Source organism: Pundamilia nyererei, unplaced genomic scaffold (genome assembly GCF_000239375.1).
Source record: "Pundamilia nyererei isolate P.nyererei 1_Seehausen unplaced genomic scaffold, PunNye1.0 scaffold00023, whole genome shotgun sequence".
Lineage (NCBI taxonomy): Eukaryota > Metazoa > Chordata > Actinopteri > Cichliformes > Cichlidae > Pundamilia > Pundamilia nyererei.
In genome coordinates, this window is record NW_005187424.1 from 1290212 (window position 1) to 1316244 (window position 26033).

At 41.0% G+C, this 26033-nt stretch overlaps 1 protein-coding gene across 8 annotated transcripts in view; it reads left to right on the forward strand.

Annotated features, from left to right (window-relative positions):
* celf5a (cugbp, Elav-like family member 5a) overlaps positions 1 to 18116 on the forward strand; it is a 187997-nt gene extending 169881 nt beyond the window's left edge. For 2 of the 8 annotated variants that reach the window (XM_013909304.1, XM_013909305.1), the window contains exons 7-12: positions 3331 to 3475; positions 12638 to 12850; positions 13168 to 13260; positions 14058 to 14201; positions 16986 to 17149; positions 17611 to 18116. In XM_013909304.1, the coding sequence (XP_013764758.1) occupies positions 3331 to 3475; positions 12638 to 12850; positions 13168 to 13260; positions 14058 to 14201; positions 16986 to 17113 (723 nt within the window). In that variant the 3' untranslated portion in view covers positions 17114 to 17149; positions 17611 to 18116. Of the gene's footprint in view, positions 1 to 3330; positions 3497 to 12634; positions 12851 to 13167; positions 13261 to 14057; positions 14202 to 16985; positions 17150 to 17610 lie in introns of all 8 variants that reach the window. The other 6 variants (XM_013909306.1, XM_013909307.1, XM_013909301.1 and 3 more) reach the window with 5 other exon arrangements.
* Positions 18117 to 26033: the final 7917 nt, after the last annotated feature.

The window sequence follows — 26033 nt, forward strand, 5'->3', positions numbered from 1 at the left end:
TTGAGTTAAAGTGAGAAGTTTCCTCCAGCACTTTGGCCGCCTTGCCTCCCTCAAAGATGCATTAGACAGAGCGTGAGATAGCTAAACTAGAGGAAAGCAAATGGTTTAACTTGCTGCTAATAGTGACAGTGTGTGGGTGGATCAGAAGGGAGAATGATGGCTATAAACTCACATTAGGAAACATCTCCCCCTGTTGGAGGGACTCGCATTCAAAAGGCACACATGAGAAATGATGGTTACAGATTACTGCATCATTTGGCTGTACTATAAACTGCCCCCGCACGTATGCACCAGCATGTGTGTGGCCTGATTTCACTGTGAGGACAGGCTTTGGACAGCTCCTGCATGCGTCTAGACACACACACATGCACGGTACAGCAAAGTGCATCAGAGATGAAAGAACCTATTATAATCTTTCTGTGAAAATACAGCCTTCGAGCATGGCGGTAACAAATGAGGCCCTTGAGTTTTATCCTTCAGTCTTTTAGTTATCCTCATTGACCCACTGTCTCTCTCGCTCACTTATTTTTTTTTTTTTCCAACCTATTTCACCCCCTCTCTCTCCTCCCCTCTCGCTCCGTCACTGGCTGGTTGGGCTATAAGGGGTCACATGTGACAGTGCTGAGAGTCAGCGAGTCACAGAGCAGCGCTACAGAGATAATTGCCATGTGATAAAGAGGTGATTGCCTGCTAGCACCAGGGGAGAGTAATGCCATCAGGTTGCAATAAAAAAGCAGATGTCGGACACTAAATGAATGTTGCTGGAGCCTGGGCAACTTTCTTTGCTCCCTTTCATCTCGCACGTGTCTCTTTTGTCCCCGTTGTTTCTGTCCGCCTGTTCCTTTCCTCTTCCGAGAGGAAAAGAAAAATGGAAGAAAAGGTTGAGTCTGATGATGATGAAGACTCAGTTGTGCTCATTCTTTGCCAGAGACATTTGCTATCTGTTGGGTAGTGCATAAATAAAGGAAGAGGAATGGCTTTTGAATATAATGCCTTTGAAATTTTGCACAAAAGGAAGGGGGAAAGCGTAGACATATGAAACATAAAATGGAATGACTTTGAAAATTTCAGTCAACATAACCACTATGGTCTTTATTTTATTTATTATTAAAGACCAGAGTGTAATAACCACTTCATTCCAACATAACTGCATGCTTCAGTTTCCAATTTGCTGGTATGAATTGATTTGCTGAAGCATCAATTAATTCGAGAGCTGCTATCCATGACAATCTGACGGCCGGCATGAAGGATTGCATTATCTAAAACATGCCTTGGGAGAGAAGATAGTATTCTGGGCATGCCAATATTTACTTCCACTGCGTTATTACAGCATCCGGACCTGCAGGTTGTACAAGGTCACAGGGCTGCCAATGGGTTCAAGCTTATTAGAGTCATCCCAAAGTCCCTGGTACCTCAAGACTAAATAAATAAATAAATAAATAAACAATAGGTGGTGTTTCAGTAAGACTCTTCCTCCTGATGTCCAACCCTGTTCACGTCCTAATAGGAGGGCAATCACAAAATTGCCAAAGCAAGTGAGCCCTAGAACCTCTGGACCTATTTGTTTCTATGCCACTGCTTTTGTTTAGTTTCTTGTTCCATTTCAGGCTCTTTCAGCTATATCCTCTTAAAGCCTCAATTCATCTTATTTGGAAAGAAATGGATGATCCCCATTTGTCATGCTGATAAAATTATGCAAATGACAAAAGGCGTTAATAGATTGCAATGGCAAGGCATGTGGTTAATGGATGAGATGCCAGCGCTGGGCATTCTACAGCAGGACAGCTGCTTTCAGGTTACCTGACAGGGGCACTAAGGGAAAATAATTGGCTTTTCCGTTGCAGAGTCCACATGCAAATACAAGCAGAGTGACATTCTATACCTTCGCTGTCTCACAATGTCATCATTAGCATTAGTCCCAGTGGCGGAGGAGTTTGATTTCTGCTCATACGAGTCTCAGGCCATGGCCATCGGTGGCTCTCCAAAGAGATACAAGCTATGCAGTATTAAACAGATGCAGAGACGAGGGCAAGAAGCTGGTCCAGCTGTGTTTGTATTCCTATACCGCACAGTTCTGCATGTCTGATGGGAAGCTTCACAGCCTGCAAAAGATTGTTGAATCCCCAGATAAACCCACAGGTTCACAAACTGTACACATGAATGTACCAAGATGGATTTTCTTCTGATTTCAGTATTCAGCTTGGGGTTTGCACACGAAGAGTTTAAGTTAAGCGCAGAAGCTCAAATATTCTCTGTCATGCATGTTGTGTGAACAGGTGAGTATATGTGTGGGTGCACTTCAAGGCAGCGGTGCATGTGAGCATTTCCTGTGCACATGAATAAGCACTCTGCGTTTGATGGAAAATAGCTTCAGCGCTCACTTCTTACTTCATGCTAAGCAGAAATGCAGAGCGAATGAAAGACTATTGATTTGATCTCTTTGTGGGATCGGCCAGTGGGTGAAAATTGACTGCTATTAACCAACTGACTGTATATTACTAACATAGTCTGAAACCCGAGTTGCTCGCTAAGCTGACATTAAAACATTCGTTTGATGAGTCACAGTCTGAAAACAGAGTCAAACAACATTTTCGGCAATGAATAACTTTTCAGTGGCAAAGACTTTGGTCATTTACTGAAATCCCAATCCCAAATATATTCCGCCTTTTGTTTTGTTACTGGTTTCTGCCTGAATTAAAAAACAAGAGAAACTTAAAATATGGATGAATGTCAGGATACATCATCACAAATACATCACAGAAATTAGGAATGAGTCCGAGGAGCAGGGGGAGGGGACGTCTGTGGCATTTCTATAGCAACAGCAAACAGTATTGTGAAGTTTGACAATTGTAAGGGGGGGAAAAAGCATTGCAACTCTGCAAACTTTGCCTGTTCCCTGAGTACAGAGATAATGTGCACATGTCAATGCCTTGATTTGTGTGAGCCCAACAGACAGCTATTAAATCGTTTCTGCAGCTGGTGACAGGCTTCCAGCTGGGAGGAGAGACAGATTCACTAAACATAGGTTGACAGGCTTCTTTTTTCTTCTCTTTCTTTTATTCCGCTCTACTTTCTCTGTACTTTTCATGCACTATCCATCCATCAACCTCAACATACATCCCTCCCCTCTGTTCTACCCGTGCTATGTTTCTCTCTTGCGCTCCTTCTCCCGTCATTTTTTGACTACTTTGCAACTTACTATATTTTTCATTACCATCTGTCCTCCCCTGACCTTCCTTACATCCCTTCTACCTGCTGCTCCCTCCTGTCTCACACGCCCCATCCGACCATCCTTTCCTCCACCCATCTCTCCGTGTCCCTCTTCTTTAGCTCATGCAGCAGCAGGCAGCCATCATGGCAGCAAGCCACGGAGGTTACCTCACGCCTAGTGTGGCTTTCCCCGCCACACAGATCCACCAGATGGGGGCGCTCAACATCAACAGCCTCCCGCCCACCCCCATGACCCCGGTGTCGGGTGAGTTTCATCAAACCCTGGGTGAGCAAACAGTTTCATTCCCTTTCCTCTTGCTTATGTTTGTTTCTTTGTACCAGACCAGTGAATGGAACATGCCTGTATGTGCATTTACATGTTAGCCTTTATGTGCACAAGCCAAACGAAAGCGTGCCTCATTTCTGGTGATCCAACATGATTCCTCTGGAGGGAGAAAAAATGAATAAAAAAGTGGGATTTGCATGTTTATGTTGTTTGTGAATGCTAACAATATTTGGGGTTAGTTTAGTAGCAGCAGAAGAAGGAATATCAATAAGTAACTTTACAGATAAGCCGCTAATTTCCCCGTAGTATTTTGACCTTGTGCTTTGAAGCACTTGTGCATGATCTGCATGCACTTGGTTTTGTTTTCCATAACAAACACCTCCTATGCAGATCCATTACAGAGGAAAGGGAAGGACTTTGAAACACCTACCTACTGCCTAACATTTGCTTATTCAGCAGTGTTTCATTTTTCTTGAGACAGAGAACTTCAAGATTCTCCACTCAACAAAAGCATGAGCCAAAATAAATAATACAGTAGCAAAGTCTTTGTTGTGCTCCCCTCATCTACTTTGCCAACACTGCAGTATTGAGTTTTTAAGGTGATGTCTTTGGTAACTTTAAACCAGTCAGTGTGAGCATCATCAGCACAACAAGGCCTAGTTTAGGGTTTTCTTTATAGGCATCATAAGAATCCCGTTTCTGCAGAAATTGCTGTGCTTTATCAAATTCCTGCTGAACTGCAGTTTACGTTGGGGGGAAAAAAAAAAGTTGGTATTTTTTTTAATTTACAATTTTTCTGTCGTCCAGCTTAACACAACCAACAGTCAGTTGGATTAATAAGTGAGAAAATGAAATGTTAGGGACTCTTCTTAACCATTAAATTTACCCTTTAAAATCAATTTATATACATTTACAAAAAGTGAAAGAATGGAACATGGCAGTGGGCACACATGCCGTATGTGTAACGTATAATTTTCACCTTCAGCAAATATATCCAGAGAGGAGACCCATTTGTCAAAAATGCACAGTGATGTTTTCAGTGCAGTGTGTGCACTTTTGGGGTGGCCGTAATCAATCCGAGACAGTGATTAAATGTGGAGCTAAGCGTTGCTGAGAAACTCATATTTTGATGCGTATACCTCTGACAGTGCTCGAATTCACATCTTTGTGTTCAGCATGCATACCTGTATTTGGCAACACAATAGTGCTGATGAAAGACAGTGCAACTGAAAGGCTAGGAACATCTCTCCCTGCCTCCCTGCCCTTCTATCTTCCCCTATCTCTGCGTGTGCGTGTGTGTCCGTGTATACATAGCTTTGTGGGGACCAAAAATCGGATGTTTACGATGCTTGTTGGGAACCAACAGCCCTTCCCATGAGTTTGAAGACATTTTTCAGACTCAAAATGTGGTTTTAGTGTCAGGGTTACAATTGGGTTACAGTTAGGTTTAGGCTGAGGGTAAGGATTAGGTTTTTGATGGTTAGGGTAAGCGGCTAGGGAATGCATTATGTCAATTAAATGTCCCCACAAAGATATGAAAACACATTGTGTGTGTGTGTGTGTCTGTGTGTGTGTGTGTGAGGGCTTTGTCCAGTCTCTTCTCTTCTGCACTGAAAATCAGTGTCTAACTCTAAAGGAAGTAATGCTGATTTTGCTTTTGTCTGTAATTCAGTGTTATAGATAGTTATCAGTTCTTGGGAAAACAATAGAGAGCAAGATATTTGTGGTCATGGGGCGTAAGAGGAGAATCACAAGTGTCTTTAAGCCCGTGATCCTGATGTGTATGAAGTGGTGCTATTTATGTATTTTGACCATGCCTCTATGCAAGCTTCCATTCACTGATTAACTTTTATTATTCCATGTAATACATTTTTAATCCCTGAGAGAAATCATCAATTTCGTGAAGTTCCAAGGACTATCATTAATATAAAATATCTTATTTCCCCTTTCTTCATTGGTTATTATGAGTGTGGTTGCCAGCAGTTGCAGCAGTGGTAGACTAACGTGCTGCTTTGGTATACACAGCTATTTTCTCTCTCCCTTCTCACACTTGTGGCTATGACTTATTTAGAGTTCATTGAATACATAACATTACTGGCAAGGCTGTCTGTATAAGTAGGCCAAGAGACTCTGACACTACTGAGAGACTGTAGGATGTCTGCCACGAGTCAGTGGAATTATTCATTGTAATATCAGAATCTGTTTTTTGGGGTCTGGGAGCACAGCGCTTCTCTGCTTCAACAGAGGTTTAATTTATGCATTAAGACATCTCATCAGCTTAATTAAATTCTGACATTTGGCAGTTGTGTACAAAAGCATAAAAGGTAGAAAGGTTAATGTCCCCTTTCCTTGTGAAACGAGAGCTATTACCTATTGATAGCCATACTACTGCCTTTCTGAGTGACACATACTGCTCTGCATTAACATGAAGCTCCAATAATGGTTTTATAGATGAAAACCCTTCCCGATCTTGGGATAAAAGTGTGATGGGACACTAGTCTTTTATTTAAATGATCTCCATAACCTCTGCAACATACCAAACCTTGTTTGACAGCAGGCTTAAGTACAAAGAGGCTCCGAGGTTAAGGGTGTTACCCTGAAAACAATGAGACATCCATTTGATCAACAGATGCACAGCATTTAAGCTTGATGGTGCATAAGCCGTTTGCCAGATGGTTCAGCTGATTAGAGCATGTATCCTTACAATGATGCATGATGATGCTTTTTGAAAATAATGTTCACCAGGTGCCGCTCCCTGAGTGCTGCAGAAGAAATAAAAGTTAAACAAAAGAAGAGAGAGAGAGGAAAAGCTGGATTAAGAGGGGGGGGGATAAAGAGGGTGAGGGAGGAGAGGAAGGAGAAATGGAGAGAGATGTGAATCCCGCTGGGTATATGTGGTGAGGAACACGCAGTGTCAAGAATGCTTTGTTAGGATGTGAGAAGTGTGTAATCAAAGTCGCTCTAATGTTCTGTTGCATGGTGCTGCTCTACACTGAAGATGTGCATGCACAAGTGCATATTACACAAAGTATAGTGCAGATGCTCCACAGCAAGAGACGAGCCCGTTACACTTAGAGCCAGCCCGAATGTGCCACAACATCCCTGCTGGATTCAAACATGGCTACACCATGGATACGGAACACTTCGGTGGTGACAAAGCACCAGGAAACTAATGAGCTGTTTGACGTGATGATCTTTCTTAATGCCACCTGTCCTCTATGGCTTCCTTGCACTGGCAAGGACTAATTCTAACACAAACAATCAAAGGACAGGTAAGCGAAGATATTTATTTAGAACAAAGCGTCAACTATCCTTCACGTTTAGATCAAAACATCACATCCAAGGATAGCGACAGTCTGTTCAGAGCCAAAGGAAACAGCTGGAAAGATGAATACCTGTGTGTCCCAAGTGATGGTGTGACCTCGAGCTTTCAGTCCTTCTTAGTCTGAAATATGCTTTTACTCTAAGTGCTTTCTTTAAGGCTGTAGAGATGTCTTTCCAGTGCAGGCAAAGGTAAAAAAATAAAATTTTAAAAAAAATGGCTTGTTTTTCATGACACTTTGTCTGACGGATGAGTTGCCATTGTTCCTTAAATGCAAATGTTTCTTCTCAGCTTTTAGATTAAACCGTGACTCTGGCATCAAAATAATTACATTTCTCAAAATTAGAAGTGAGAAAAAGGTAGCCCTTTTTCTGTTGCCTTCAAGTTTGTTCAGAGGCCACAGGCACTCCTCTTGCCTTGACCAGATTTGATCTCCGGTGCACGCAGGCAGTGGAGCTTCACAAGCTGCCCAGCTGGTCTGCTCAGGCATCTGAAAGCCAGGCACATTGCTTTGGTCAGTGTATTGAATGCATATGAGCTTCAGAAGTAGAGCAGGAAGCACTGGAGGCTTGGTAGTCTGGAAGGTTTTTGTTTTTGTTTTATTATCTAATATTCATTTAGTAATAAATGATTTGTCGAGTTTCACATAGTTTCATTTTAATATCAGCTGAAAAAATATGTTATAATATTTTTTCGTATAAACTAAAGCAAATTAAGATTGTATATCACATGATTATACATTTAGAGGTTGGAATCCTTTTTCTGGCGGCTCACTTTGCTCATTGCAGTGTGCAGGGAAATAAATTGTGTGGTCTAGAAGTGTGTGTTTACGCTTGCCTGAAAGGCTTGGAGGTCTCTCTCTGTTATCTGTCCAGCTCTGTACTTGGGGAACTTGTTTCATATTTGAATTGCAGTTTGGAGGAAGATTCTGTACGAGAAGGTGCTGCTGAGCCTAGAGTGCAAATGAGTCTGGAAATAGATTAGCATTGCATATAACATATGGTCAGGGGATCCTTTCAGTAGTTGCATTTTTATTAATTTTATCAAGCATGCCAAAGTGAGGACTGTAAGTGAAGCACCCTCCAAGACACTATAGATATGCGATTTACAGACTGTGGCTCAAGCTGTGGCCACTGGTTTCTCCCCATGAGGAAGATGTTGATTAGGTGTTTGAACTTTTACGCTATGGGATTTGTTCCCAACAGATGCTAGACGCTGGCATCATTAAAGTGCAGTTCAATCTTTGCTGGAATCCTTTTCCTCAGGTGTATTGTGTGTTAGATCCCAGTCTGCTGTTGGATTTTTTTCAGTTTCTTGTTTGTTTAGCTCTCATTTGCCGTTTTTATTTTAAATATCACTTGTGCTGTTTCATATATTTTTACCTTCTGTACTCATGTTCCCACCCACCCATTGTGAATACCTGACCTGCCGTAGTTCATGCCAACCTTGTCCTTCCCTTTCATCTGTATGCTGCCTTTTTTCCTTATGTGAATAATGTTCCACGCATTTTTCTTTCTGCATAACTTCCGTTTCAAACTTTTCCTTGCATTATTTCCGTACTGCTGCCTCCAGTGTTTTTTCTATGTACTAAAAATCTACCATGAGTAAGAATTTTTTCTTTTTTTTGGAGTTCCATGCTTTTGAGTCTTTCTTCTGTTGGGATTTCATCACGTATCATATGTACTCAGTATAACAAAACTAAAGTAGCCCCAGGATCTGTAAAGTGGAGCTAATGTTGAGGTTCCTTAAACTTGCCTTCCTTTCGATGACCAACAGTAAAGTTAGTATAAAATTTAATGCAGGAGCTGCTCTGCTTCTCGCTTGGTTTATAATCTCATTGCACATTTTCTTCTTAAATTTATGTTTTCAATCGCCATTCTTCAAGTCTTATTTAGTAAAGAAGGATGATTGTTTTTAGAATAAACAAAAATAGACAGTCAATGGTTACTCTCAGTCGGAATGTCCCCGCATAGCAAAAATGGTATGGCCCCAATCTGGACCACACAATGTGCTTACACGTCCCCACATATCGCAAAGAATAACGGCCCTTTGGTGGCCCAGATCTGGTTTGCCAGAGGTGGCCCACAAATGGGCCAGTTGCAGAAACACTGCTGGCCCTGTGATGCCCCAGATGACAGCCTAATGTGTACCTTAATCAAACCATGTAATAACAACAAGTGGCGGAACATAATAGTGCAAAAGTAACATGGAAAATCTCCATTCAGACAATGAATGGAATGATTCTTATATAGCACTTTCCTACTCTTCAGGATTCCTCAAAGTGCCCTCTACAACATGCCACATTCACCCAATCACACACTTTCTCTAAACTGAGACTCTAGCAGAGACTGGGTTCGAACCACTAACCTTCCTATCAGTAGGTGGCCTGCTCTACCTCCTGAGCTACGGCCACCTACAAGGAAAGATGAGTAAACCGTCACTAGGTTTTCGATAAAGTTTACACTCACGAACCTGTCAAATCTGTATTTGAAACGTTGGCTACCACAGCAGTATAGTATTGCAACATGGCATTTGGGTCTGCTCACTAAAATAGGAAAATAGGAACATAAATAGTGCCATCAATGCCAGACCTGGCCCACATCTGGTTGACATACACCCTGCCAGGACACCAGTCAGTCAGAAGTGTCAGCTAGATGCTGGATCCGGGCCAGACCTGTTTTCTATGGGCCTGGGCCACATAAACAAAACCATAATCGAGCCAGATATGGCATGCCATCTCATAGACGGTGCCATCTACTTCAGGCCTGTCCCATATCTGGATGACATACGTCTTATCATGCCAGAAGTCAGCCAGCAGTGCCGGCTTGATACCAGATCCGGGCCAGATGTTGGAATTGTCACTTCATAATGGAAGTTCAGAAACCATAGTGGCTATGTCCACTGCAATTTTACTAGTATTTATTTTTTACCCTGGCTATTATTTGGTTATTTGTTTGGGCTCACTGCTACTTAAGCCAGAAAAGCTGTTGCGGCACGGCTGATCAGAGTTAAGTCATCAGCGTACACTTGCATTTTCAAAACCATTTATTAAATGATCTGTGGAGATGACAAGCAAGGGGGAGGATTTCACAAATAATTAGCGTACTGACTGAAAACTACTTATGTGCTTTGAAATATTCACTAGATGAAAAATTATATTAAACTCTGTAACAATAAAACATTCATTTGGAAGTTCATTTGTTTTGTGTCACACTTGATTTGCTTTATAAATATTTATTCCTTATCTAAAGGGCAGCATTGAAAGTCAGAGTTCTTCTTAGGATCACAACTGGACTTTGAAAGCTACCCCCACCCTCACAGTGTTATTCACAGAAGACAGACATTTTCTCTTTGACTCTAAATGCGTCGCATTTCAAATCAGTTAGATGAAAGCATCTGTTTTGAGTACTTATTACTTGCTCTGGCAAAAGACAGTCCTTCTGCCGGTAATGACTGCACTCTCCAGTTTGGGTATAGCATTCCTTGTTGATTTCAATATATAATTAGCATAATAAATACTTCTGTTGCATGTGAAGCCTTTTTCTCCTTAGCAAGGAGCAAATCAACTGTTTTTCCCTCTAAGAAGAAGCTTTCAAGAAGATGAGAGCAATTTTGCTTCCACAACATAAATATATGTATTGGACAAACACATATGGATACTGTTTAGCGTTGCAGTGTTCCTTGGTGAAGTCATAAAGAACAGTAAATTTATAGTTCAGAGCAAAATGTATGGAATATGTAATCCTCTGTCCTACAGCTTTGTATTCACTCATGCCAGAGTGAAGAACAACATGTCATTACAGCCTGATAGTTGCAAAACATCCTGACAGCCACATGTATATCAGCGCTCTTGGGTGCGCATTGTAAACAAGCTATGAATGCAGTTTTTCACAATGCAAGAACTATGTGTCCACTGAGGGATAAAATGAAAATATCTAGTTCAGGAGACTTAGTAATACTTCCCTTTTTCACTCTTTACTGACTGTGGTGTGATAATATAGTGTTTATAAGACTTCTGTTCATTCCTTGCTGTGGCATTTCCAACATGATGAACAGACTGGACTCAGTGGCCCCAATCTGCGACTTCTCTCGTGTGTTCTCCTTCAGTACCGATGTCATATGTAATTGCTGACCTCGGAACTCATGAAATTGCACATAAGGGGTCCGTGCTACCACCGAGTACTTCTTCTGCTGCTACTCCTGCTATCACTGCACAACTGCTGCAAATACATAGGCGTGTGCTCCCACACTATGGCTAAGGCTTGGAAAATGAATTTGCCTGATGATGGAGAGGGTGCATTATCTGGTGGTACAGTAAAGTGCGTGTGGCCTGAGCAGACTGGCTGTCTCTAGCCCTCAGAATAGGAGCGGCGCTCTCCTGGGTCCTGGTAGGAGAATGGGCTGAAGCTGCAGTCTAATTCATCACAGCTCTGCAGGAAACAAGCAATCATGGGGAGGCTTCATAAAAAAAAGAGATAAAAAAAAAAAAAAAAAAAGTAAAAGAAAATCAGTGCAAAAGACACAACAGCTCTCGCTGGACTGGGGCAACTCCCCTGGTCACTGCATCTGCCTCCTCCACTGTCAGCTTCCTCATGGTTTAAATGCTGAGACAGGGAGAGACGATGGAGAATAAAACAGAGTAGGAGAGGTGAGGATTGAAGACAAAGGGGCAATTATTGATAGAAAGCAATAAAAATAATCCAACATAGATGATAGGAGTCAGCAGTAGGAGGTTTCAGCTGGTAATGTAGTTTTGGGGTGATGTAATGCTTTTGAGTAAGACCCCAGCTCTGGTGATACTGCGTCTTTTTGTTTGCATTGCCACATATCTCAGTGTACAATTTGCGTGAGCTGGTTGTGATTGTGTACTCTATCTAATCTACTCATAAGAAGTCCCTTATCGAGGTCCCAGATTGTGGAAATATGCTGCTGAAGGGTTTCTGTGACAACCTGGGCTTTCTGTCCAATCAGGGTGAGGGCTTTGAGATTGAGAGGTGGTCCTCAGGGGAGCTGTACTTCAATGAGCTTGGATGCTTTGCCACAGAGAAGCGCTTTTAGAGAGACCATCACAAAGTGAGATTCTGCTGAGAATGGGCACTTTGACGTCCCCGCCATAATTGGAAGCACTTTCTAAAGGAGGGTCCTTTTTAAAATGCATTGAATGACAGAGAACACGGAGCATCCAATTTTGATTCCACTCATGAACCCTTCTGCAGCTGCCTTTCAGGCGTGCGCCATATATGTTATGACCCACCCATTTGTCAAACTGCCAACTGTTGTTCTTTTGTCTTCTTTTTTTTTTTTATGATGTGTAAAAGTACGAGACATCTTTGTGTATTTGCTACCTGCTCATTCAAGCAAATCTCCCCCTGTAATCTTCTTCTATCTAGTCTAGATCTGTTTCGCCTTTTTCTTTTCTTTTCTTTTTTTTTACTCAGAAGTTGCATAGTGGTTTCATCATCTTGAGCAGTACAAGCCAGCAGGGTATCGCACAAACACTACAGACAGGCTCATTTTTCACAGGTTGACTCCCCAGCTATCCTGCAGGATGTGTCACGACAAACGGCGGATATGTGACAGATTCACGTTGCACCCGTGTCCTTGCATTAGAGAGAAGACACAGTGTAGCTCGTGGTCACGAGTTTTGTGTGTTTAATGTGTGAGTGTGTGCGTGTGTGTACAGAGAACTGTTTTTCTCGGCACTTTATGAGAAAAAGGGTGTCTGCCTGCTAGTGTAAGTCTGAGTGCTGTACAACTCTTGTAGTATTATGCGCAGAGATCCAGATGAAGTGCTCAACAGCCAACCTTTTTCCCAGCAGGCCTCAGTTCTCCACCAGCCAACATCACCACCTCCGCTGTACCCAGCATCGTCACGCCTATCGTCAACGGATTCACCGGCATCCCTCATCAGCCCAACGGACACCCTGCCGTGGAGACCGTTTACACCAACGGCCTGCCGCCCTACTCCACCCAGAGCCCCACTGCTGCCGACACCCTCCAGCAAGCCTTCACTGGTGTACAGCAGTACACAGGTAGGAGACAGAACGGCTTTGTTTACGATTCTGTTATTCTGAGGTTTTGCACTGGCGTGTAAACACTATAAATGAGTAGCAGCTATGAGACAATAACTGCAGGCTATGTGGTGCGTGAGTAGCGTGAGGTGGTATGTATTCAGATAGTGTAGGACAGCGCCTCAGAACGAAACATCAGAGAGGCTTTGATTACGTGTTACACTTGTGTGATCGACCTTAAGCATCCTTGACACCGTTCTCTGTGGGATCCCCGATTTTACACTCATCTCTCTCACATTCCCTCCTTCCTTCCTTGTTCTACTGCTTCGCGTCCGCAGCGATCTACCCGGCCACTACGCTGACTCCCATTGGCCAAACGCTGCCCCAACCAGCACAGGTCATCCAGCAGCAGCAGCAGAGAGAAGGTGAGGGTGAGAGAACATTATTGCTTTTACACTTCACATGCCTCATACTTTGTAATGGCTAAACGGGGAGACGAGCACGAGAGACCAGTCTTGCTTTGCTTTTACACTGTACACACTTCATTTTGAGTCTTGTTGTACAGCGAGAGAAGAAAAACACTCTAACATCATTTTCATTGTGTTTAATAGATAAACAGAGCGGACTGTGTGAGACTGTAAACAGGTCTCGTCTCGACATAAAACATGGGGATTGATGTAGAGTAGTATTATACTAATATATAGTAATAGTGATAAGTAGTAGCATATCTGTTATAATAGCCAGCTGTGACAGTAAGTGTGGATGAAACACACATATAAACAACATCAATGAAAATATGGTTGCAGGCAAATTGGGACAGCTTATTTGAAGATTTTCAGCTTGCAATGTGATGATTTTAATAAACTCCTGTTGCGTTTTTATTAAATAAAATATATAAAATAGCAACACATAATGTATATTTTAATTATGATTTGAGCCTGTGCCAGGTGTATGCAGGAACGGTGAAGATACATCTAAAGGCCACATATGAAGGAATCATGAGAGTGGATGCTCATGCATGAATGCTCATTGCAGCCTGTACTGTCTAATTCTACCAATGTTAATTAATCATTTATTTTTTTGTATGATGGGTAGTGCCACATATGTCTGAGACAGCTCTTTGCACATATTCTGTATTTATTTTGGGTGATATGTAGGTCTGAAAAAGACAAACTGACTGCTGTTTCTCTCTTTTTCTATCAAACTTTCGCTGTATCTCTGCAACCAGGTCCAGAGGGTTGTAACCTGTTCATCTACCACCTGCCACAGGAGTTTGGAGACAATGAACTCATGCAAATGTTTCTGCCCTTCGGTACCGTCATCTCCTCTAAGGTCTTCATGGACAGGGCAACCAACCAGAGCAAGTGCTTTGGTGAGTCCTACAGTGCAACATGCACACAGTCCAAGACCGACTTGATACAATATGAAATTATATCAAGTCAATTTGTATTGACCCCGGCTTGAGAGATAAAGACACTTGGTTCTGAATAAATCTAATAATAATAAATCAGTCTTAGTGTATACAGGTTAAATAGTAAAATGTTTGTCTTTTCTTTATTTTCAAACACACAACACTAAATTTGTTATATATATAATGTATATACCATTGCCTCTGATGACATTTGACAGCTCACAGACCTGGAGGACTGAGCGATCTTACCCCTGACAGACTGACCTAATTTTGCATCTTGATGACTGTTGTGTTTTGGCACCGGCGCTTTTAAAGCAATGCGCAGAGTACATTGCAGCCAAAATAATCGGGATGTAGTCGATCAGACCGCACGTCCTTGTTTCTGCTTGCCGGCTGTGTGACCTGGAAACCTTGAGGTGCTGCATCAGCATCCTCATCACCATTGTGTAACCCCAATATCTGTCAATACCTTCACCGCTGAGGCTGATTCACACATTTCCACACCTCTTGTCCCATTTAGCTCTGGCAGCCTACATGCGCGTCCAACCCCAGGGCTTACAAAAAGGCAGGCAGTGATGGTTGAGGGGAAGGAAGGAAAAGGACAATTATAGATCAGCTTTTGTTTTCACTTCAGGGAACCAAAGAACCTTGGGCGAAATTGATCACCAGTTCCGTCTCCCTTGGGGGACTTAATAATATATAAATTCATGAAAGAGGAGCTATTTGCAGTATTGACTTATGCACTATGCATTTACAACATAATGTTAGGCCTGGGGAAGGAGGGAACACGTGTGTAATTAATCTAGAAAGGAGAAAGAGGGAATAAACTTAGATTGATGGGGTGTAAAAGACAGAGAAACTGAGCTTAGACCTCTAAACAGGTATCTCCTCTCTGTTTCTAGCCTGAACGCATTAAGGTGATGGCGGGTTAGGAGGTCACCTCCGTATCCCACCTCTATACTTTCTTCAGACTTCCGTTCAGCTCGGCTCTTTGTAGCGCAACTTTTCCCCCGTAATGGGCCAAACCTGAGCCAAGCAGGCCATGTAGACTCCCTCCCATGTGGTGGTGGACGTGGAGAGTCTCCTGCTGTTTTTTTCATGGGTCATCAGCTGTTCCTAATGACACCACAGACACAGCGGAGCGCATCAGCGGAGACACACTCCACTGAAATTTCTGGTCACTGAATTCTCAAGGCTTTATTTTTACACATGATGGAAACAGGATGTTCATAAGTTTGAGGAGGTGGTTTATCGCGGGGAGGTTTTGTGTGTCTGCAGCAGATTTGTCTCCTATGATCATCGTTCTGTGTTTGCTCTTGTTTTGATCAAACTCATTTATTCAGTGATTTTTTTTTTCTCTTTCACTCATTCACAGGTCAGAAAATTAAAAGAATAGCACTGAGTCAATGAAACTTTGTAGGCGTGTTAACCCTCAGTCATTAAATTTCGAAGGTTCAAAATCCACGCAGCTGTAAAGAAAGTGTCTTCATGCTATAAAATATAACGTTTATTTCGAGTTAGGGTCATTGGTTCTCTGCACTGTTTCATCATTTTATTACACCGCACAAAATCAACAAATGCATGCTTCTTATCCAAATCCTGGACATGTCTTCATCTCTGAATGCAGCTTAATATTATATTCCCAAACAAAAACAGTCAACTAGGAGAGAGCGTGAGCGCAGAGCGATGTCATTTGGCAGTAACAGCCCCAAACTTTTCGTGGCCTATTTTTCATTAAAAAGCCACCTCGTGTCCGGCTGTCACGAGCTCTGAGCAGCTGTTAGGCCGCACCGCAGTCCTTCCTGCATCAATAACGCCATCTAGACTTCCGTTAGAGGTACACAGGACGTGATGAGGAAACCAACAGAACACTTACATTTTCATTATGATTGCCTTTTTTTCCACCCGTTTCTTTTTTTAACAGAGTAATTTACAGTAAATATTATTCATAAAAAATTACTAAAATTCTCCCCTAAACGCTTGTTAAGGTGCCTACATTAGGGCTGTGCGATATGACCAAAATCTCATATCCCGGTATAAAACATCTATCGTCCGATAACGATATAAATCACAAAAAATTTAATATTTTCTGTAAATTCTGTGAATCTCGGGTAGGTGAAGTGTTTCCAGCTGCGCGTCTTGTACCTGGAGTCGAGTGTTTTAACCGATGCATGAAACTACACATTTTTAGACATAGGTTGTAAGGCCGCCGTTTTTTTCGTGAGTATTTATTACACGGCGTGCTGCGGGAAAAGCCTGTTCTAACGTTTGAGTCTAAGGTTTATTTTTTAGCACCTGACAACTTTTTTTTGCTTCTCATCCATCAATACTCTGCATACTTTTTCATGTGGTTCCGTTTATTTTGAAAATTCTCAACAGCATCTTGAGCTTTATTGTGAAAGGTTTATGTGGAAAATAAACAAGCGGACATGCGATGGTTTTACCATCGTTGTTGCTAACGACAACGCATAAAAACAGGCGCTTGTCCGTCTGTAGTGTGGTTATATTAAATATAAGAGAAAGAGAGGACTTTAAGAAATGAATATAGCCACTACAGTGACCATCAAAACGATGAAAAAAATATTGCCGTAAACAGTTTATTTTGCGACACCACGAAACAAACGATAGCGTAAAATGAAACATAGACGTTTTTATATCGTCATCCGATATATATCGTTATATCAAACAGCCCTAGCCTACATTATTCTTAGTTAGTGTAAATGAAGTTTTGCTTTTCTTACACAGGTTTTGTGAGCTTCGACAACCCTGCTAGCGCACAGGCAGCTATTCAAGCCATGAATGGCTTTCAGATTGGGATGAAGAGGTTGAAAGTCCAGTTAAAGAGACCGAAGGATGCCAGCCGCCCTTACTGACACAGCCTACCTTCAGTATTCATCGCAGCAGCACAGGTGAGCCCATAAGAGTATTGCTGATTTTCACCACTCTGTCCTTTTACGCTCACGATGCAACTAAGGTTCAAATAATGCCACCTGACTGTTCCTGGAAAGTAAATATCGTTAGACTGATAAGTATTGGGTTGCTATATGTTCTGTGAATGCAAAGCTTAAACATTAAAGGTTTCTACAGTTTTAATATTTGAAGAAATGTAGAGGGGTTGATTTGATGTGCAGCACTGTAGGCATATTAATTAAGGAGAAATCTGTCATCACTGTGACTGACGATGATTGATTGGTGTGGCAGCGTGGGTTAGTTCTCTCCAGACCATTAGACTGATATAATAGAACCATACTGAACAACTCAAAGTTTAAAGAAATTGATCTTTAGATTGACAGTTTAATGAGCAGTGAGATTTGAAATGGCCTTTTTCTTCTTTTTCTTTTCTTTTTTCTTCTTTTTTTTTTGTTTCTAGGTTTTAGAGGACACGTGAAGATATTATCTTTGGAGGAGTTCAACTTTTTTTTTCTCTCTCTCTTTGAAAGCAAAATATGTTTTAAAAAAAAATCAACACATATGGAATTTTTGAAGACATATCAGCATTTACTTATGAAGATGTAGGTTACGGCAGAAGAGGAAGATGCGAAGTGAGGAGGCGCTTCACCGGGGGACGTTAACAGTAACAGATGGCACAGTGCAAGAAAGACGAGAAGAAAAAAAAAACTGGAAAAAAAGAAGTGATGAAACTGAACAACAGAACTTTTTCTTGTTGAGACTTGAATTGTTAATTAAGCAACAAACTAACAAACGAAAAGCAGCAACAACAAATAGATTTCTATATACATATTATATACACACATATATATATATAAGGAAAGAGGCGCTTGTGGCTTTTACTGTACTGGACAAATGAGGGTTCAAACTTGAAGATCAAAAAAAAAACCAGTGGAAAAAAAGAAACTATTCTATATGTCCACTGACAGACTTTCTTTCTCTTTCCCTCTTTCTCTTATTCTCTCCCCGTCTCTCTCAGTAAGCGCAGAAGTGCAGCCACTGAGGTTTCCATTAGCAACAATAAGACTGCAAATCTTTCACCCCTAAGGGACCAAAGGACCAAACATTTTTATTGTTCTGAACAGTAATATATAGTATTAATGATACTAATACTGCAAACTACTACTAATAATATTACAAGTTAAACTTAAGAAGAAACACTAGCTTCAGGTTGAAAAAAAAAAAGAGCAAGGGTTTTTGATTTTTTTTTTCCTTTCACATTTATAGTTACTGGGTTTGAAAATATTAAAACAAAACAGAAAAATGTATTAAAAAAAAAAGTAAAGCTATACTATTTTAGTGCCGTAGAATACATGGGTTAGACATTGCTTCGGGCATGTTCAGATATATTCTTTTGCCTCTCGTTACGTCATCCGCATCGCAGCATTTCATCTCGGAAGCATGATCCGTCTGTGTTATTGTGTCAGAAGAAGAAGAAAGCAGTCCTTTAGTGCCAAAAGTGACACAGTAACCTTTTCTCAAAGCAGACATCAAAAGAACCAGAGCGTATTTAGCCAAGCGTTGCTGTCCTCTGTTCTTGCCAGCGTGTTGCGGTTCCATAATTGATCGTCATTGCGACTCATTCCATGTCATCATTAAAGCCTTGATAGTACAGATAATCTGACCATAAAGCACTGTGGTAAAAGTGCCACCCGGCTGAGCTGGATACGCAGCAGTAAAACAGCACAGCATCTGTAACTGCTTAATAAAATATACAAATGAGCCTGACAGCAGTTGTAAAAATTTCCATCGGCGTGTCACAGTGGTCCCTCCCGGGTCGTGCCCTCTTCCACTGCCAAGCTCCTCCAGCTGCTCTCAGCAGGCGGGAGCAGACTCCCCTCCTATTTCTCCTCCTCCCTCCTGCTTCTCTTTCCTCACCTCCAAGTGCCAGCATATCTCTCTCTTAATAGGGACCATCGGTTCACGGGTGCCCCAAAGCTAACCCGCAGCATAATTAGGGTAATGATAATATTGATTAGATGGGGAGCAGCACCGCAAGGCAAGAGATGTGCAATCAATTACACATTGGCATTTTGAGTGAATTGACTGAGTGACAGAGTTCATTTCTCTCTCAGTAGCTGGATGTTAGTCTTTTTCTCCCGTGTTGTCATCCAGAGTCCCTGAAGGAATCCCAAAACGCAGAACGGCAGCATGTCCTGTGGGACACTTTGAAGGCACTTGATCGGTGTCATTATGGTAAAGGGTGGAGGCATGGAGATCTGTATATGGTGCTTAGAGGAGATTGTACATGTTCTTCAGTGAAGAGCAACTGTATTTTTTTTCTGAAAGGGTATAATAGCACAGTGCGAGCTTCTACAAAGAGAGAAGAAGCCTTGGCATTACCAGCCTTAGGAGGTCAAATTAAGAGCAAAATGATCCATCAATTAGACAGCAGCGGGCCTGTAAGTGTAGCTGCTACAGCTGCTGCTGTTTCAACAGGATGACAGCTTACCATTAGTGCTGGTCACACATGGCTCCTGTGCAGTGTGGTCACGACACATCAAGCCTGGAAGATACGATTAAATAACCAAACTTGTGTTATCTGTGCTTCTGTTTTTGCAAAGAGACACACATTCAATGCGTCCGAGATGAAATCTGATGCGCTGTTTGTTTTTGGGTTGTTGTTTTTTTCTATTTCACTCTTTGATTTGTTGAGTAACACTTACATTCTTTATTTGAATATCAGATTCATTGACTCAGTTTACACTCTGAAGCATCGTACCCCTCAGGACTCTGAGAGATCTCAGCACTCTGATCATCGCTCTAAACTTCAGACACATCAGTGCTTCAGACATGTAATCACAATACTGTCCCATACACTAAAGCGTCTTCAGATAGCATGACCACTGCGTATGCCTCTGCAGTCTGGAATAACAATTTTATCCTCCAGAATGACTCTCCAGATCCTGATGTCTGCATACGTTCATTTAGTGTTACTTTGACCCAGCAATTCTTCCTTTTTTTCTTTTATTTGTGTGATTAAAGTTCACTGGATCAGTGTTATAAAAAAGGGGAGGGTGCATCATTTTCAGTAGACTAGGAGTAAATGTTATCCCCGGTTACTATGTGTGTTTTATTCTGTTGCAAGCAGTATTTAGATGCGCTCGGAGGGAGTTTTTTGAAATGCCTTTTCTCGTCATGAATTGCCAAATTATGCAAGTTTAACCACCACATTTCCTCACCTGACTGAAAACTTTGTGCCAGACTTTTTTTTTTTTTTTAAATCTACTCTTATAAATACGGTAATTTTCAGGAAATATTTAGTGGAATAAAATATTTGATTTTGTGAAGTAGTATAATATTGTAGGGGGAGGATCAGTTCAGGATGTAGTGATATATAATGTACATTTTCAGTAAAAAGGTTAGATTTTTATATATTTGCCCGAGGGCGTCGTCTTTCCCCTGAGAAGTTACTCTTATTCTCTTCTCACAGCTTTAGGGAGCTGTGATATATGCCCTCCCTTTTCCCCAGGTGATACTGGGCCATGTGAACCCAGTCAAAATATCTTCTCTCATGGGATCTCTACTGGAGATCTCTACTGGAGATGGAGTCATTAAAATGAAAATAGACTTGGCCAGAAGCTCGCATAACGTCTCGTTTTTGGCCAAAAGAGACAAATTTGACTAAATTACAATGAGTGTGCTGTTTTATATGTAGTGCATAGGCCTCTATATACATATCTATAGATTCAGAAAAGAGAAAGGGGCTACAATCCCACCAACAATAATTTGTTTAAAATATGTAAGTTACTAATTATTAGTAATTATCCCTGTAGTTTTAAAATTAGAGTGCATGTGGTCAAGCTAAAGTCAATCTACATTATTTTCACTCTTGCATCCATTTATTTATTTATTTGTCATGTTGCCATTGTGCCCTTTTTGATCTCTGAGCATGCTCAATGGGGACTTGGGGGCGTTAAAGATTATGATTATGGTACTACTCATATTAACAGTATGATTCTTTAACTATGGTTTGAATGCTAAGGATAGTAGCTTATTATAAATATGAAATCTGTAAATTATGGAAAATCAGCACAGGACCTTTCTTTGGGTACGTACAGTTTGGGTAATGAAATGGGTGAGGGGAGGGGGGGAGGGTTTCGCTTTCTAAAGATATTAACTTTCTGGTTTCTCAGCACAAAGCATACAAAAAGCATAGAAACAGCAGTATGGAGTCTGTGAGTAGACTTTACTGAAATGCAGGGCGCAAAAAGAAGAATCTCAGTATTATTCTTTTAACCCGGAGGAGAAAATGCTGTTTACAGGTAGTAATGTTTTTCTTTTTTTATTGAAGAAAAAAAAAACAAAAAAGGAGAGCGCCACCTGTTTTTGTGGCAGCGTCAGTACAGCATGGAATAACTGACAGGGAAAGCAGTATCTTTTTATAAAAAAATAAAATAAAATTATGAAGAAAAAAAAATATGTGTTCTGTATTAGCCTGAGAAACCAAACATTTTTCCCCTGTTGAAATTTCTTAATACTTGCTGCTTAGATTACTTCATATTAATGACTGATGATTTAATAATTTTATAATTATCGGGTCAAATATGTAATTTGATGTTTATTTATTTTATTTATTATTTATTTTTCTTATTTATTTTGCCAGTTTTATTTATTTGATTTTACGGTTATGGTAAGATAAAGATATGTATCAAAAAAGAAATGCTTATCGAGGCTTTTCTCTCTTTCTCTCCTTTTTTTCCAATTTTACAATAAAAATTCAAACTGGATGTTTCGTTTCTCACACTTGCATTGAAGCGCTGAACCGCGGCGGCGCAAAGAGAGGGGGAGCTGTTGCACAAGCACTCGCTCCCCTCGGCATTTCCAAGAGCTTGAAACTTTTACAGGACGTAGATGTTGCTCACCACCTCAGAGGTCGTCTCTGACGCCGAGTGAGGAAGCTGCGGTAATTGCGTAACGGCCCTATATGGATTCAGGACTGCTGTTTAAAACCATTTTAAACACTTTTCACATGAAGCCGTTTTCTACAGCTCTTACATCATCGGGAGTCGACTCTGGAGTTCATCATGACTGGAATTCCAGTCGTTTTATTCTCATGTGATAACTATGATCCAACATATAGAGCTGTTTTGGTTATCTTTCACTCCGTTTTTGGAGCGTACTTCTCAGGAAATGGTTGATGGGAACAAAATACCAAAAAAAAAAAACCACCTAAATATATAAATCCCAGTGAATAGGTGTCATAGCAACGCTTCACGAGAATAACGGGGACAAATATCATTACAATGCAGACAAGCAGGAAGCAATAAGTTGATATAAGGCAGGCACGGACCATCAGTCAAGTTTAGAAAACCGTGGCACTGTTTTGATGCCAGAAGCTAAATCTAAAGTAACATCTGTTGACATTTGAATTGTCTCCACATACATCTTGTAATGATCATCTTCATACATCGGGAGTCACTGTAACAAAAGAAACAGAACAGCTGAGACATAGATTCCTATTTTGAAGAGCGGAGATAGATATGAAAGAAAAAAGGGGGAGGGACAAAAAAGTAGAGCCACTGGCTCATAAAATAAATTGTCCCAATTACAATAAAGTGTGACTCTTGGTCAGTGTGCACGGCAGGCAGTTCATCTTTATTACAATCAGTTAATGAAAATCAATCCCCCTCCTGATAAACTCTTATCTCCACGGCCTTTGCGCACCCCTCGTGCCGGGAGATAATAAATTAGGGTAATATTGCCTTTGATGAGGGAGTGAATTGCAAATTATTGTAACTTTCCAAGATTTATGATGCAGATGCTTAATTTCCGAGCTGGGTTTTTCAGGGTGCCGGGGGGCCATTTGTTAAAAGTTTGGTGACATAGGCTCGTTAATAAAAATACACACTCCGACAGCCAGGTGTTCTCAGCTGTTCTCTACTGTTACAGTAGCGGAGGTGCCGAAGCCGCTCTAACTCCAAGCTTATAGGATTTGCGGGACGTTTCTCTTTGCCGTGCGATTTTTGCCTATAACAAATACATACGAAGAGGGAGATACCCGGGGGATGAAACGTGTTTACCAAAGAAGGCGCTGTCAATCATACGGCACCCCACCACCACCACCCCCTCCCCCATCTCTATCACACAAGCCAGAAGTGTATGATTTGATATGTAGGTCAATACCCATTCTGCAGTGAGCCAGCGGGTGAGATATGTCTAGTTGCTCGCTGTCACTCTGATTATTGAGGAGACACAGAAAGATTGAGTTGGTCAGGTATGAGGGAGCCTGCAATATGAGATAGCTGTGTAATCGCTGCAACTAGAAACCACACACACACACACACACACACACACACACACACACACACACTGGTGCAAACTCCCTGAGAAATGAGTAACTTCTCACTCTTTGTTCTGCAGCGCTGACCCATGTAACAGGGTGCAATATACGAGTATGTTAGGTGCCATTTACGGGGTGCAACAGTCAGACTGTGAGTGCGTCATTAAGCAAACTGCTTCAGCAACAGAAGGTTAAGGTTATGAGTCATCAGGAATTGGGGGAATGATGCAAGGTGATTATTTAAGGAGCAAACAGAATCTCACAAGATCAGATGGGGGAAGTTACAGCAATGGTTGACCAACATCTTTTGCATCATTTAGCATAAATGATGTCTTTTTTTTAAATTTACACATGCAGTAAGCTCTGTTTATTCTCTATTATAGTAGTTGTTCTTCTTCTTGATAAAACCAAGTTAGGTAAAAAGACCTCCAGAGTCCCTGTGTACTTAAAAATCAGTATCAAAATAAATATAAGCACTTAGTGCTCTCAACGTTTGATCATCTCATGACACAAAAATCGCTCCTCATCAAGACCACCTCATTTAAGGCTAAGGCACATCTTGCATTAAGACAGCCATCAATCTAGCCATTATCAATCAAGGAGAGGACTAACACACCACTATCTATTTATCTTGCCAAGTGCTCTATTAATATCAAATTAATTTCCCCATTAAGAGTATCAATCACTCAAGCAGTTTTTCCTCAACTCATTAGCTTGGTAATTGTCCTTGTTTACAGGGGAAAGTCAAGATAGCATGGCTCAAAGAGGGTGGACAAGCAATCTTTACAGGCTCTGGCAACATGTTACATCCACTGTGCTAATTCCTTGACAGGATTCCTGTGAAGTCTGTGGAGCGTGGAACATTTCACACAGTTTTCATTTACAGTTTTTGAGAAAATGTGTGTTTTTACTGCCAATCAAAAGTGTGTTTCACGTTTTAAATGTTCAAAAGATGTCAAGGAGCTCATCACCTTTAAACAGGCTGCATAAGAGGATGCTCTTGCATTGGGTTATTATTTAAGCTATAGTGCCAATCTGTCCTGCGAGGTCACGAGACTCGCGGCTTTTTAACTTTAAAATTCTAAAGCAAACCGGAAGGAACACGGTGTGATGCCATCATCTCAACCGAGCCGAGATCATACCTTTGGAGGAAAAGATATGTTAGAAAGAAAGTTGTAAGGTAAGCATTCAAAGTCTTTATCTAAAGTAAAAGTACCAAAATAGCAATGTTCTATTCCACAATGTGTATCTGACACATACATTAATCAGTCATGGCATTAAAACCATCATCTATAGGACCCAAAGACCTTGAGCCCTGCCATAACTGTGGATGTTACTTTTACACATACCACCCACTTGAGCCTTGTTGTCGACCACATACCTCCCTTCACAGCGACGATCATCCTTGTCAGCAGCGGCTTCACACTCTGCCACAGCTCAGGAATTGCTCAAGGAACATGACAAAGACTCCAAGGTGCTGATCCAGACTCAAACTCCCCAAATCCAAATTTAGACAAGCATCCTTGGGATGCATCAGAGCAAGCTTAATCCTCAAAGGTCAAACCCCACAACCCAAAGAATCCACCACCAACAGCACAGATACCCCCAGAGCTCCCTCATCCATGTCAAATCAGAGCTGTTTAGAGACACTAGGGAGACCTGGACAATATTAGCCATGTGTTTTATGTCATGTATAAGACATTAATAGATTGTTGATATCAATACACCGCATAGGAAATAATTTCTTGTTGCAGGTCTAAATGGTTTTCATTTATAGTTAGGTATTGGGATTTTGATTTGATTCCCATCATAGTTGTCAGGCTTCATCGAAGGGTCATTGGATAAATGGCATGTAGTGTTGTTGATCTTTTAAAAAATAAAATAAAAAGCATAATAATGAAAATATGACATTTTTGGTTAAAGCAATTTTTAAAGAAATTCTTGGAAACTGCATGGGAAGTATCTTGTAAGCTGTTCATTTTTAATGTCTAAATCTGAAATTGTTACTTTATATGGATGACAAACAACAGCTTGGGAAATTATTTGGATATGAAACATATTTAAATCTAAAAGTGCAAGTACATTAATATCATGCTGAAGTAGAATACTTCAGAAAATGTTCTTATTTCTACTGCTGGACCACCCAAAAACGACATTTTTCCTGCCAGTACTATTCTCCATCCTCGCCTTCCTTCCCGCTAACACCGAGAAAGAGGTGATGAAGTCTGCCAAGAAAGACCTGAATCACATTCAGCCATCTGCAATGTGATTCACATGTGAAAGATTAGAAAATCGTGGCAGGTTTCATCTGTCATCTCACACATCATGCAAATGTCACATTGTCTTTATTTAAAGAAATGGGACATGGAGAGATTAAGTATGGTTGCATGTGTGATGAAACATGCTGTCACTCAGTATTATAAAATTACAGTCAGCTTACCTATAATTCAATTCAAGATATAAATTACATCCATGTAGACTGATTATAGAGCATTAATTCTTAATGTCTTCATAAGGAGTGTGCCCGGGCTTTCTTAATTGCATTTTTAATAGAAATAAAA